This window comes from Camelus ferus, chromosome 16 (genome assembly GCF_009834535.1).
Source record: "Camelus ferus isolate YT-003-E chromosome 16, BCGSAC_Cfer_1.0, whole genome shotgun sequence".
NCBI lineage: Eukaryota > Metazoa > Chordata > Mammalia > Artiodactyla > Camelidae > Camelus > Camelus ferus.
The window spans coordinates 32732446-32744991 of NC_045711.1; the positions used below are offsets into that span (position 1 = coordinate 32732446).

General features: G+C 46.3%; 1 protein-coding gene across 3 annotated transcripts in view; it reads left to right on the plus strand.

The window, feature by feature from the left end:
* Positions 1-12546, plus strand: part of TEX2 (testis expressed 2) — a 123890-nt gene that overhangs the window by 101339 nt on the left and 10005 nt on the right. For all 3 annotated transcript variants that reach the window (XM_032457075.1, XM_032457073.1, XM_032457076.1), the window contains exons 7-8: positions 1922-2021; positions 9282-9414. In XM_032457075.1, the coding sequence (XP_032312966.1) occupies positions 1922-2021; positions 9282-9414 (233 nt within the window). The remainder of the gene's footprint in view (positions 1-1921; positions 2022-9281; positions 9415-12546) is intronic.

Genomic DNA, 12546 nt, shown 5'->3' on the forward strand with positions numbered 1-12546 from the left:
GGACAGGGTGAGGTGGGAGGCTGGACAGGGCACAGGGAGAGACACCACGTTCCTTCTGTCTGCATTCCCTCTCACTCCCCTGGCTCAGTGTCGACTCCTGTTCCCATAGAAACCTGGCGTGCCCCTGAAACACTGGGTATTAGAGTGCCAATAATAGACAAAAAGGACTGGGGCAAGGGTGTAAGATTTTGGCTACACTCTTGACCGAGTAGCATTCTGTAGGCTGATTGGGAGGCCAACCACCACATAACATTGATGCTTTGGAAAAAGGTTTTCCAAATAAAGCAACCGCCAATTCAAAAATGCACATTTGAACACTGCCTCTAGTCAGTTGTCCACCTCACACGTTATAACCTCTTTAAATTAACACCTCCATCCCCACAAAAAATGAAAGATGAAGTTCTCTGACTGGTGAATCCTGAAAGCATCTAAGTATCTCTGCAGAGAGACAGCTGAAGAGGCCCAGCCAAAATAGATATTAAATCCACACCTGGCTAGATGCTACCTCGTTTTATGGGAAATGTTCAGCATATGTTCAATTTTTTAAAACTCTTAATTATATTCTAAATTTTACAAAATTATTCTAACATTCAGCTGGAGCAGTACTCATGAGAATAAGAAAATTATGGTGGGGAAGAAAAGAGAGGGACTTGCCAGATTTAAAAATGTGCTTTAAAGCTACAGTAGCAGAAGCAGTTTGATACTGGTGGGAACAGAGTGCAGTGGAATTTCATACTGAAAGGTGGCATCGCAGGTCAGCAGGGAAAGATGTGGTTGTTCAAAAAGTGGGTTGACACCAGATTGGCCCTTGGGAAGAAAATTAAGGTGGATCCCTAATTTACATCTTGCACTAAAATTAAGAGTGGACTAAAGATTTCTTTGCGTATACAAACACATACATAAATCCAGGTGGAGGAAACGCAGATGGGTTAGTTTTGTGCTCTTGAGGTGAGGTAGGAATGGCCGGGCATGACAGCAGTGCTCTTGTGCAGGGTAAATGCCTGCTGCTGCTGCACTAATTGGGGTCCCAGCAGGAAGCAGATGGCGCAGTCAGATGGAGCGGGCTGAGGGGGGAGTTTCACAAAGGGGGAGGTTTATAAAGGGTGGGCCGATGTAGGGACACTGAGAGGCACAGCGCGGCAACCCAGGGCTGGCAGCAGCGGGGAGCCGTTACCATTCCCTGAAGGGGCGAAAGTTGGGGGCAGTTACCCAGACTCGGGCAGGGAGGCTGTGGGGAGAGGGCTGCCGGTCTGCCAGGAGCTGTGGCTTCACTAGCGGGAGGGGACGGATGCCCCACAGTTCTCTTCTCCATGGACCTCCCGCCGCCCCACGGGCCTCTCAGGGTGCAGTGAGGAACTGGAATCCAGGAGGGCAAAGGGAAGACACACAGCGTGGGGTTATGGGGTGTGATCTTTTTTTCCAAAGATTTGAGTACATGTTGTGAGTTGGCCTACAAGAAATGTTGTGATTTCTTAACTCCCCACTAGTAGTCTGAGACTATAGCCAACTCTGGGCGTTATTAGCCTGTGACCCGCGGGACTGGTTCCTTCTCCAAGTCTCTGGCCACTTTTCAGAGGAGCCTTCGCTGACCTCCTTATCTAAAATACCCCAGGTTCCCTCTGTCCCATTATCCACCTTATTTTCTCTGTGGCTGTAATCACTCTTGAAGTTAGATTATTTGTCTACTTGTTTATCTGTTTCTGCCTCTTCAATACAAACTCCACGAGAGGTTGACCTTGCCCGACTCGTCCACGGCTCTCTCTGTAGTACAATGCCTACTATGTGGTATGTGCACGATAAATGTGGGTTAAAGCAATGTGTCCCCCAACCCTTCACCATCGTTCCCTCTGGGAGTATGTTGAGTTCTAACACTTACCAGGTTCCTGACGTGCCTCACTGGTTGTTTGTGTCTCTTCTCTAGCTCCCCTACTTCATGAACGAGCTAACTCTGACGGAACTCGACATGGGGGTAGCTGTGCCAAAAATCCTTCAGGCCTTCAAGCCTTACGTTGATCACCAAGGTAACTCTTCATTGACTCTAACGAGGAACTGAGCTATCTACTTATGCTTGTGTGAAAATGTTTCCATCACTGCAGATTGAATACCAAGGCTTTGTTTTTGGGGGCAGTTGGGGGCTTTTTAACCATCTATCTTGTGTTTCATGTCTTCCGTTATTCACAGTCACAGCCTGACGCTGATGGGGAGTAGATCAGGACTCCCCCCTCCTCATCCTTCTTGTCTTCTGGATCCTTACAGGTTAGAGATGCCCACATGCCAGTTATGGGGCCTGAGCTTTGGTGTGGCCCGGTCCTGGACGGCTACAGCTCTTGCCTGGGTGGGAGACAGTGGGCTGCATTTCAGGCTGCTCACTCCGCGCGGCCTCACGTGCGCACCTGCCCCGCCCTGGACTCTTACCCCAGGAGCTGCCTCTCCTCAGATGTACTGATATCTCTACCTTGCCCTAACTTATAGGGTGCACATTCTTGGAGCTTCGAGTTTTACATCTTTCTGTTCTTTGCCACTCCTAGTAGGTGCTCAGTAGGGGTTTGAAAAATGAAGACTTATATTGTCAGACAGTATTTTGAGAGTAAGGCTCTGTGCTTGAGGGAAGTCCTCAAAACTGGCTTTTAAGACATACCGACACATTATTTATGCCTACTTGTGTATGTGTGTGTGTGAAAAGTTGATTAGAATGTGTGAAGAGTTTAAATAAAATTGAGATATAAAGATTTATGTGCATTTTGAGGCATCTTAGTGGGAAATTGAGTACCCAGGAGTTTGGTGAAAAGAAGACTGAAGTAGGCAAGAAGAGTCATGAACAGGAAGGGAAAAATCTCCCCGTCATGGAAGCATCCGACTTCTTTCTGTAATATCCCTTTCCAAATGAGCCCCTGTCCACTTAAACTGGATTTAGTTACATTATTCCTCAACGGCTCAGGAACAGTCAGGGAGAAAATAATTGTAACTTTTCAAGAGAGTGAGATTTGTTTTGGAGTAAATGTTTTGTAAAATTTATAGACTATAGCATCTACTTTTGTCTCTGTATGACTGTATCAGATGGCTCCTGAACATATTTAGTGAAATCAAGTTCTGTGTTGTATACATTTGATGCAAATACAAAGGTTTTTTTTCTAGCAGTACAATGAGCAGCTCTAGCAAATCTCTCTAGCAATATTTCAGCTGACAATGAAGCCTGTATTTCCAGGTCTTTTAGCATCCCATCGATTTCAGAGAAGGATAGAGCAGAGAATTACTTGCAAATTCAGAAGTCCATCTAATAGCCTGGTGAGATCACTTGTGACCACTTGATTGTGTCTACACTTTGATGAATCTGAGTGCTCCTAGCTTTAGTTAACTTCTGGTTTGCTCAGTAAAACTGGAAAGAGTTTTTGCAAATGGTCTAGCTAGAGTTCTTTTAACTGTATGTGAAATTTTACAAGATGCATTATCTATGTGTGGAGTGCAGAACTAGGATCTTCGCCCCACTGGCCTACGAGGGCTGCCTGCCTTCCTCTGGCTCTAGCGGGCTTTGGGTTGCCCTTTGCTCTTTGTCTCTTTAGGAGTTGGCTTCTAACTAGCTGGTAAATGATCAGCTAATATAGACCTCCTGAGAGTCAGGCTTAATTAAAGAAAGTAAATAATACGTGTGCATGCTCTATTTTCTAATGCTTTATCTCTTATCTCAGGACTGTGCTTTGTTGAATTAGTAGAAATTTCCAATAAGAGGGGACAGGGCCACAGCTGGGCTTTGCAGCATCTAAGAAGTGTCCCTGTGGCTGTGAACTCTGCAGCCTCTCGGGGCAGCTTTGTAAGGCTTTGAGTGAAATTCACCAAATGCCTAAGTCTCAAGTCTGTTTCTTGTTCCTCTGGAGCTGGAGCTGTAGCAAGACATTTTATTATATAGATCAAAGCTTTGCCAGTTTTTAATCCATTTGAGGCTTACTTAACTCCTTTCAGGGCAAGTTTTAGAGATCTGCCTGCTTATGTAACAAGGGAGGAAATGTTACTAAAGAAAGGAATGATAAAGACATAAAGCCTGTGGGTTTTAAAAGTTTGATCAAATTAGATTTCCAAGTCTGCGAAAAATACATGTGATGGTAAAACAGAAATGAACATGAAGGGAAAATGTGTCTTAGATACCATTGCTCTAAGATAAACCTTCCCTTTGTGGGGAATTAAAATCAGGAGTGACTTGTTAAAACTGGCTCTGAGAAGCAGAGCTCACCTTTCAGGGACCTGCCACCCAGAGTAAAGAAGGCTTCAGCAGCTCTCCTGAGGGGTGCCTCCCGGGGATCCCCCACACCCTTTTAAAAAAAAATGTTCCTTAACTCGTGCTTATCTGTTGGAGGCATATGGCTCAGGAGGGATGTTCGGGCCAGAGCTGTCTGGATCTCTCCACCCTCAGGATTCCTGTCTTGAGGCAATGCAGGGGTGATTCTGAGCTCCAGCTCTGGGGACCCACTGCCGGATTCATGGCTCCGTGGCCTCAGACAAGTCCTTAGCCTCCTCGGTAACTCTTCTCTCAGCTGAGGAGACTGATAGCACCTACTTGGTAGCTTAAATGAGTTAATACATGAAAGACACTTGGAAAGCATCTGGTGCCAGACGAGCTTGAAGTGGTAACTACTGTTATTTCTGCTGTCATTACTGCCGCCTTTGCTGCTGCTGCTCTCAGAGAGTTTAGAAAGTGAGGGGCTGTGGTGTTCAGTTGACCCATCCTACAGCTCAAAGGTGGCAGATCCTACCAGAACAAATGGAAAGAAAAAGGCGATTCTGGCAGGTCCACCCACCTACACACATCTTTTGGACCTTGCCTGGTGCCTTTATTCAGTGCTGGGACTGAAGTTACTTTGCCCCTGGAGTATTGCAGAAAAATGGAACTAGAGTCGGTCTGTTACCCGCCCATCCTCCAGCTAAGCCCTCATCGAGAGAGCAGCTGCCCAGGGCCGATCACAGTGACAGGGTCAGACTGCGAGTCTCAGCGCTGATAAGAATGGCACGTGTACTCTCACCAAATGGTATTGCAAAAAGAAAAAATACTTTCTGTGGAAAGAGGGGGAAAATACCCTTTCGTGGAACTTGGGTGGGGTTGGGGAGAAGAGACTCTTTATTTGGGACCATGTTGACCTTGAAAGGCAGACCTGTTTCCAAGAATAGTTTACAGATAGGGAAAGCCAATCATGATGTCTGTCTTAAAAGACACATCCAGATACAAGGAATACTGGTTTTCTGCCATATCCGAGTGAGCAGTATGGCACCAGTCTGTTTGCCAAGAACAAAACAATCACTGATATGCTCTTCTGAGAGCCGAATAACTCAAACACCTGTTCTTGGTAATATGTCATTAAGTGTTCCATTTTAAGAGCTTTTGTTCCTTGGATGCCAAATGTTGACTTTCAGAGTGAAAGTCAGCCACCAGTTGCAGGTAGAGGGCAGCGGAGGAGCAGAAGGCATGAAGGCCAGGCTCAGGTGAGCAAGGCTTTAGGGTCTCCTACCTCCTTCTGAGCACCAGGTGCCCCATTAAACCTGTTCCAATGAGACTGAAGCCTTTTAGTTATTTTGATAATAATACAACAATGAGCTGTGGAGTGAAATTACCAGATTTATGCAGCTGCAGTAGGACTGTTCCTGAAGCCCAGGGGTCTATGAAATAAACTACCAGGGAGAAGGCGGAAGCACCTGTGTTTTGCTTGTCTCTGGTGACACGTGCCAGGGCACGTGTATCACCACTGGCGGCCGCACGATCTGCTCTGCACCAGGTGGCCCAGGCCATCCTTCTTCTTCGAGCATAAACTTCCTGAGGACAGGGATTCATCTCAGCATCTTCAGCTCTGATGTCTTGCATTAAGAACTCAATAAAATTTGGGGAGTGGAGCTGTAACTTTTGTCACAGTCACCCTCCAAGTAGCGGTGTAGTGGTAACTGATCCTTCTCTCACGAAGCTGAAGAGAAACCAAAAGGACCGTTCGGGTCCTTGCGTGAAGACTGACTGAAGCTTGTCATTTTCATCTCGGTTGTGTTTCCCCTGTTGCCCAGTGAAGGGCTGGCTTTATAGAGACCTGTTACAGTCAGGCACGACCCTTCACCACGGGGCAGCCTCACAACATGAAGACCCCTTGTGTTGGGGAGATCTGCTGTGGCCTGAATGCTTCGTTCCCCCTAGATTCATATGTGGAGGCCCTAACCTGCCATGTGATGGTATTTTGAGACAGAGCCTTTAGAGGTAATTAGGTTTAGATGAGGTCATGATGGAATTAATGTCCTCATGGGACTAGAGGCCAGAGACAACTGTCTCTCTCTCTGCCACATGAGGACACAGGAGAAGGCGGCTGTCTGCAAGCCAGGAAGAGAGCCCTTACCAGGAGTGAACTGACTGGCACCTTGATCTTGGCTTTCCAACCTCCAGAAATGTGCCAAATAAATGTCTATTGTTTCAGCCCCCCCATGTATGATATTTTCTTACAGCAGCACAAGCGGACTGAGACAAGACCCTTTGTGTTCCCGCCCTTTCCAGAGAACCTCTCAGGACTGACTGCTTTCCTCCTATTTAAAGACTTTTAAAAAAAATTTCCTGTTCCTCAACTTCTGGTCAGGAGTCCAGAAGGAGCCCTGACCCTGCACTCACCCAGGTGAGGTGCATTCAGCTCATCAGAGTTAGGGTGCCACTCAGGGCACAGAGTGTGTCCCCACTTCACAGTGTAGCTACTTCTGTTCCTGGTGGGAAAACTGTTGATTTCATCTTTCAGTCATGCAACGTGAGGCTCCTGACTGACCCTTTTTGTAACCAGTCAGCCTCGGCTCCTGTCGTGTGTGTTCCAAGGCTTTCAGGGCAGTTTTTGCTGCTGAATTTTGTCACAGAAGCAAGTTTTTCTTTGTACCTAACGTTAAAATAGTCTTCTTACTCTTGTTAGAATGCAAACACGTCATATTAAGATGATTTGTTGGAATGTTTGCAGTTTATATCTGTTTTTAAAGGTTCTCAAACCATCCTTGACTCCTTTATATCTTCACTGAGAATCTGGGCTGAGCAAGGCCCCATGGGTGGGCCTCGTGAGACACAGACAATGAGAGAAAAAACAGACCCCATCCCATACGTGGAGTCTCAGTCAGATGTCCACGCCTCGTCCCCTGCCCACCCCAGACAGGGCTCTGACTGCCCAGTGCAGCCTCTTCCCTCTGGCCCTGTGGCCTCCTCTGGTCTGGTCCCCAGCGGCCGTGGCAGTAGCAGCATGCTTGGCTGCAGCCAGAGTTGTGGAAGGAAGGAAGTGGACTGGCGGTGGCAGAGAAGGGGGAGAGAGTCCTGCCAGCACGCGCCAGGCGCTGGGCTGTCCAAGCAGCGTGGTCTCACCTGTGCAGGTGAGGAGGCCGGTGCACAGAGTGCACAGAGGTCGAGAAACTTCCAGTGAAACTCAAGCCCTGGTAAACTCAAGCCCTGCTCTGTGTGACTGGGCTCCAGGTGCAATTCCCTCTTCCTTCTGGCCTCAGCTCCCGGCCAGGGGCTGGACCACACGTCAGTGAGTGGAACGTCCTGATGACTGGGGTGTGGGCCAGCTGCTTACTAAACCTGTATCCATAGCCCCTCATATAAAAATCAGACAAAACCTTCCACTTTATGACAAGTAAAATTCTGGTGCCTTTAATATGACAACCTTCAAAGACATACATACAAGTAATATTTATAGGAAACCTGACCAGGATTTTCAAAGGAAATGATTATGTCTGAATTCATATAGCAACCAGGTAGTTTGAGTCTTATTGATTCTTAAGTTAAATAAAGCTGGAGATATGCCACAATGTACGTCTTCTTTATTGATGTTCTATTTATACTGAGTTTAAAATTTATTAATATCAAGTCTTTTGCCTTAATCCCCTTTCTGCTGGAAGTGATTAATGGCTAAGTAATTGTCTTTATTAAAGCAGATGTGCCCTTTATTTCCAGTAACAGTGCCTTGAAGAGCAAGCTAATTAATGATTTTTAAGTGTTTAATGTAAGCAAGAAATAAAGCAGTTTTATGAGTTCCTGCAAAGAAGACATTCACAATTGATCTGCATATCACTTAATTAAACCAGGTCATTCCTGGAAAATAATTACCTTCAATTATGATAAAAAGAATTCTGTGAAAACAGAGTGGAAATTATTCTGCCTTTAGTGAGGAATTACACCACTGGTGGTTACTGAGGTTAAGCAAAGCTTTATGTGAGATGGTGTCCAAATAGGGGGTGGGTTATTTACTGTAACTGCTTGAAAATTCTGCTGTGTGTGAACAATGGTTTTAGATTACCTTCCTGCTTCCTTTTAGATGCTGTCATTTGTCTTACAATGATCTCTGTAAAAAGTTTTTACTAACTTTTAAATGCTCACTTGAAGGATCATGTTTTGACTGAAAGTCCATGAGGCATGGAATTCTGAGTCAGAAAAATCACAGCATAGCCTGTGCTACCTGTTGAATTACAGGAGCCTAGGGTAGAAGGTCGTGAGGTGACCCCTGTTTGCGTTTTAGACTTCTGGTCAGTGGCCATGTCTGCTGGTGATCTTCCCAGTGAAATTCCACAAAGCCAGAAGCCTCTAAGACATGCCCTCGTGGACAAGAGTGTCTTTTCTAAGGAATAGGTTTTTAAACTAAGGTTCAGAGTGGTTCCCCAGATTTATCTAGGTAATCCCGGGGCTTGAGCATTAACTCTTTTGTTCCCATTACTAGGCAATTTCCAGAAACAAGAAGGTTCTAAAACATTTTGTCACCATCCTTATTGTGCGAAGCTAAACCTGAACCATTTTCTGTCCCCCTCGTCTCCCACACCCCCGACAAAAGATAACTTTAAGAAAGACAGCGAGTCTCACTTGTGTCTTTAAAGAAGAGCCAAACTTGCTCTGAAGTCTCTGCACGTCTCTCCTGCCTCTGGCTGGCTGGGAGTCAGCAGCCCTCCTCCTGGCTTTGCCCTGGGGTGAGCCACCTCCTCCTGGCGGGGACTGTGTTTCTCACTGAATTCGAGAAGAACCCAGAGGACAGGACCCTTCCAGGGCTAACAAGTGCACGCACTCAGTGTGACCATTTTAATGGATATTGAAATGCTGGCAGCTTGCCAATGCTCGAACTATTTCCAGAAGCTTTTTTCAGTCTCCTCTTGCATGCATTGGCAGTACAGGCAATATGTGTCTGTAGACTTTCAATGTGATACCTACTTAGATACTTTATAAAATTTTATACTGTTGTTTGTAGTCATGTTTTTCTGGGGGGAAAAAACTTTTTTTTTTTTTTTTTTTTTTTTTACCATTTCTCCAGGACTCTGGATCGATTTGGAAATGTCCTACAATGGGTCCTTTCTGATGACTCTCGAGACCAAAATGAATTTGACCAAACTAGGTAAAGAGCCTCTTGTTGAAGCCCTGAAGGTTGGAGAAATTGGCAAAGAAGGGTAAGGGGCTATATGAATTTACTAATCCAACCCTGGGGAACCAACTTCTCCCTCCAGCCTTTGAGAAGCACTCTGATATGTAGTAGCCTCAGTGTTGATTGAACTTCCATGTAAGTGCTTCCCGACCACAGAGGATTTCAGGGGACGGTTTCCTGGTTTCATCCCCCACAGACTGTGAGTCCCTACCTCTGCTCAGTGCTTTTGGCCTCAGTGCTGCCGGTGGGGCACATGGTATTGATGACCCAGAAAGCATCCCTGACTCAAACCAGCAGGGCAGGCTGCACAATAAAATGCTTTGTGAAGAGAATCATCAACCAGAAAGTCCCTCCTTCAGCTTGCAGCCACAAAGAGCAGTATGTGTGCCAGGCTAAGGTCCTTAGGAGGTCTGCCTGCTTTAATCACAGTCAGGGTTATTTATAATTAGACGATTGATTTCATAGCCAAGAGGGTGCTTCTAAACTGTTTGAGGAGCATTTCCCCTAAATAATAAATACACTGTTGATTTTCTTAGTAAATTCCTCTTTGTAGAAGATGGTGCATCTGCTCCTGAGTTTGTTTGATTTAGTAAATACTCTCAGTTCGTGTGATAGTTAATGAAGCTGATTTTTTTCTTTTTCTTAGATACCTAGACTGGATAATCTGGGACTTTCACATTTCCACACATCTTAAAAATGACTGCTTCTGACCACAAATTTAGATTATATTATTGTTTTTACCAAACTGATCATGCTCATTAGAGCCTGCTTCTCCCATCTTTAGCCCCTTTGCATGGACTAAACAGCACAATGATAGGAAAATGCCACGAGGAGCCACCTTCTCAGAGTCTGAATATAAATATAAGACACAGGCTCTTCGGCTTGTGCTCAGTCACGATGCTGACCTAATGCTTGTGTTCGTACATGAGTACAGCACAGTAGATAGGGGTTGGGGGAGCTGGCACATACATTTGAAAATGTTCTTTCACTGAGATTTTTCTGGTTTATCCAGGTTACTTAATGAAAATGTTCCTATTTTTATTGTTGGAGAACTTAACGTGCTGTATGCAATCTAACCTGTATCTGTGCTGTTTTCCTTTCACTTTTCTACTGTTGGGTAAAATGTGTGTGGATTCGGCAATCTGTGGATTGTATTTTCCGGTGAGTGGTGTTCCTCAGCTCTCCATGCAGCATTTCATACCCTGTCAGTGCTGAGTCTCATTTGGACCCATGTGACACCATGAGGAAGCTTGTCCTTTCGCTGTGTTCCTGGACATAAAGACACCATTTGTAGACCTGAGAGGATTAAGATCAGGAGTATTTAAGAGGCTTTCCTGGTAGGGAAAGTCGTTCAGACTTCCTTGGCGTGAATTGCACGGTCCTGACCTAGCCCTCTAGTCAGACTCAGCTTCCGCCCCTGGATGCCCCGCCCAGCCCCATGCCCAGTCCAGCGCCATCAGTCCAGTCTCATGACACCAGAGTCGCAGGACCAGCTGCCGATAAAACCCAGCACCTTAGGCAGAAGCAGTCTTGAAAATGAGGCCTAACTACCTGGGAGCGGGACAGAGCAGAGCTCAGTCAGAAGCTTTTGTGCAGGGAGCCCTTCCTGGAAATGGCCCTGTGCTGGCCCAAAGCCGCTGGGACTCCATTGGAAAGAGGGGTCTTGGCAGCAGGTGGGCCCCACCACGATCGGGCCCCTGAGATCTTTGCCGCTTAGGTGTCCCACGTTCACTGTTAGTCATACGGCTCTCTTGGCGCAATTTCAAGTTCATGCACTCTGGCTGATCACAGGATGGACATGTTTCTAAGCAAGCAGTGCTTCTCTAGACTGCATGAAAAAAACCACCCTGGTTTAGGAATATGATGGCCTTATGTTTAATTTGTAATATATAGCTAAAGTCATTTTTTTCTAGTAAGAGTCGTATAAAATATTTTGCTTCTTGTGAGGGTGTTAAATGTTAAATATTGATGTATAATTGGTTGTCATTTAATTTTAAAAGCAAGGAAAAATGCAATTCAGAAGCACTTCACTTGTGAGAAAAAGATCTGGAAAAATGAGCCCTTAACCCTTTTTTGCATAAAAGGCCCCCTTGGGAATCTGAGAACTCTAGATCCTTCCCCCAGAAAATGCCTACAGAGGGCACCGTTTGGCTCACAGTTTCTGGGAACTTTGAGAGCCTCCAAAAGCCCATCCATACATAAGAGCCTTACCCCAGAAGTGATTCGAGGACCCACTTCTCCTCAGTCAGAGCATAGACTCAACCTGAGGCTAGAGACCAGACGAGAGCAGAGTCCATGCACCTGCCTAGTGCTGCCCAGCGCTGACATTTCCCTGAGGAGGCCTCTCCCGGAGCAGCCTGTCTGTGCCTGAAGTGCCCTCCCTTTAGCCCGAGGCCTCCTGTCCTGGGCCTCCCTTCCGGGCAGGGCTTGTCCAGAGCCCACCTCTGCTTTGTCACTGTTTTTGTCAGTCCCCTTTCAAGGGTGCAAATGACTGCCCATGGGGCGTCCATGAGGAGAGGCTGCTCAGCCTGCAGGCGGTCCTACTTTCCATTCTCAGGTAATCATCCCACAGGTGGTGTTGAGTTGAGGTCTCTGCCCTTTCACTCTGGTGAAGGCCCTTCCCTTTGAAATGTGGGTACACTTTATGTTTGCAGACCTGTTTCCTTTAGTCTTTTTATTTCCCACCTAATCTTGTTACATATTGGAGTTATGGTAACTTTGGGGCAGTAAGGCACTCAAAATAGAATTCAGGTGGTGAGCTGATCAGTCCTAACTTCAGGAGTCGGCCTGAGGGGACCTCAGCAAGTCAGTAAGGGAACTGCTGTGCATAGCGGCTACTCTTTAAATGGACAAGTGCACTGCGGTGGGGCATTTCCTGGAAGGCACCTGCCCATGCTCCAGCCCTGAAGCCTGGCTGCTGTGCCAGTCCCCACAGGGAGGACTCCTGTGACCTCTGTATTGAGTCCACAGTATACCTTGGTCCACCACCCTGTCCCGAGACCCTCACGTTCTGGGAGACCAGTGCTTGTAGCCCACACTGTGACTCAGTCTAGCTGCGTGTGTGCACGCTCATGGTGTGTCTGTGGCACACGTCTGGATCCAGTCTCTTTTAAAGAAAATGAATGCACTCTCATGAATGTGTTCCCCCTTAAAGCAG